The sequence below is a fragment of the Cyprinus carpio genome, chromosome B2, assembly GCF_018340385.1.
Source record: "Cyprinus carpio isolate SPL01 chromosome B2, ASM1834038v1, whole genome shotgun sequence".
NCBI lineage: Eukaryota > Metazoa > Chordata > Actinopteri > Cypriniformes > Cyprinidae > Cyprinus > Cyprinus carpio.
In genome coordinates this window covers 20,672,307-20,674,945 of record NC_056598.1, presented here as the reverse complement: position 1 = coordinate 20,674,945, position 2,639 = coordinate 20,672,307, and the positions used below count along the sequence as shown (strand labels likewise).

General features: G+C 34.6%; 1 gene segment (V, D, J or C); it reads left to right on the top strand.

The window, feature by feature from the left end:
- Window positions 1-1,586: 1,586 nt before the first annotated feature.
- Window positions 1,587-2,337, top strand: LOC109074609. The segment is given in 2 exon segments: window positions 1,587-1,760; window positions 1,871-2,337. Coding segments are annotated over 2 exon segments (390 nt in total).
- The last annotated feature ends 302 nt before the right edge of the window (window positions 2,338-2,639 follow it).

The following is a 2,639-nucleotide window of genomic DNA, read 5'->3' as shown; positions in this document are numbered from 1 at the left end:
CGGGACTCTACTAGGGGGTGTGTTTGTATTGGGAGGTGATGTCACTCACAGACGACCGTGCCGAATCTTTGATCAATGGAGGTAGTCGGTAATGCTCCGCTAAAGGCAGCTGCCAATCAGTTTGTGCCTGTGTCAACGAACATACAGCCTTCTTGGCACAATACATAATTCTGTCTTTTTTACCCAAATGCATTTTATTTATTTTCACAATAAAAAAGAAGACTTAAGCACCATTGTGTCATAAACCATAAAATATTTAGTTTATTATTATTATTGCTACTAGGTAAAAGTACCAAAGATAAAAGTACAGAAAATATCAACATTACATACAAAGAGGTAACATTACATGCAAGGAGGTAACATTACATGCAAAGCACCCTTTATACATGTATATAACAATTAATAATACAAAACGAAAGCTTTAACAAAATAAATTAAAAATATGAATTGTTTTAAAATTTGTCCGGACCAACATGGCGGCCGCGTTGCAAGTGGAGGTGACAATTCTACAGGAAGTATTGCCAGGACCAACATGGCTCTAGTGGAGGTGACGTATTTCCACTCTTGAGTGGAGCTCCACTCGCCCTATGTCTGCAGCCAGACCCTCTTGATTAGAAATGCTGAATAACACAACGCTCATCCGGATACCTTTAATCTTTAAAATGAAACCGGAGGACTTCAGCATTAATACCAGCAGTAATATTGTTGAAGTGTTGCCAGAACAAATGTTTTGTACACTGTGATGGATTTTTGTAATTATAAACAGGTAAGATTTTAAAATGCTTTCTTCTCATATAACATTTTATGTACTTGTCTTTATTTGTATGATGGAAAGCTGTGTAATTAGTATAACTGTACATTATGCCTTAAATGTCCGTCTTATCTGAACTTCGTCTAGACTCAAAGCTGTTTTTTAGGAACTGTTTGTCTTAAGCTTTGCTTTTAAAGAACTAACAAAATATTTCAACTCAAATTAATATTTCATGTCCTTCTTTGGCAAGTACTGTAGCTGTGTAATAAGCCCCACTTTTCACTGGGGTGCTGATCACCCTGTTGAGGTTTATTCTGTGATAACAACCATCTGGATGTACATTAACCCTTATTTGTTCAGCTCAGCAAAATATTCTAACTCACCACAAGGAGGCATAATTCATCAGATTATATATATGGCTGAACCTTATGAAGAATATGAAACCACAAAGAGAAACACAGACTTTATAGTAAGATGAAAACAATTCTGGAAATTTCTGTTAAAATATTCTCCTTTTTTAACTTAGAGCAACAATGGCAAAGTGGGTGATTATTACTTTTCTCTTCACTGCTCATGAGTTTGGTAAAAACATTATTTCATTATTTACACTTAATCTTTTTGTGAGATACTCAGTACATGAATAACGGGTAAATCTATTTTTCAGTGTGCTGGGGACAAGACAAAGTTGAACAAACAGAAAATATAAACAAAGAACTTTAACATGTTTGAGGAATTATTCCAGATCATATTCTGTATATTGAGATCTGAGGATTTCTATACAACAGAGTTAGTAAGGAACCATAAGAGGGTACAATAGGACATGAATAGTAATTGAATGACACAGTATGAAACAGATCTGATGTGATCTTCTCTCTCAAAGAGCTCTCTGGAAGAGGTGGGGTTTAAAGCACTGATACCTGATGCGATCTTGTTAAACTTCTGTTAGAGAGAGCATAAGAAACACACACAATGAATCTCCATTCTGTCATTCTGCTTTCTGCCTTTGCATGTAAGTATTAAAGTGTTTAGTGATTTGCATCTAAATTATGTATAAAGTGCATTCCTTTATATTGTATATTGCAATACACAGTTCATAAAAGATTTGATTTACATTTGCAGATGCAACATATGGAAATGAAATTAAACCTACCAAAACAGAGGAGTTTGCCTACGAGGGTTCAAGTGTTAAATTATCCTGCAGTTATTCATCTGCATTCTATCTTCACTGGTACTGTCAGTATCCCGGATCAGCTCCTCAGTTCATTGTGCTCATCTCAGGCAGTGCAAAAGAAGATCGGAAGTCTAATGTAGATTCCAGATTCATGGCTAAAGTCACTAAAGACAATAAAGAAAACCATGTGTATCTGGAGATCTCCTCTACATCTATATCAGACTCTGCTCTGTACTACTGCGCTCTGGAGCCCACAGTGACAGGAAACACAAGAACACTGTACAAAAACCTGATATAACTATAACTCTACCCTCTACAAATTAGACTGGAGCACATCACAATCAAGAGAATCACATTCCCAAAATATCAGCTCAGACACTGAGAACAAAATCTGATAAAATGCATTAAAATATCTATGTTTAAAATGTTATAATAACTTTGTAAAAAGAAAAGAAAATAAAATAAACTAAAAGTAATGAAAAGAAAAGTAAAGAAAAGAAAAGAAACCACATGATGACAATATGTACCATATATTTATATCATCTCATTTCAGGATCACTAGCTCCTCCTTGTTTTAAATAACAGTTCTCTGATTCACATATGTGTTTCTCTACCTCTTTCATTAATGTACTGTCTGTACAACAGAAAATTTGTCATTTTAAAAAGTTTTAAAAATGCTTAGTTATTAGACAAAATGGGACAAACTGTAATTACACA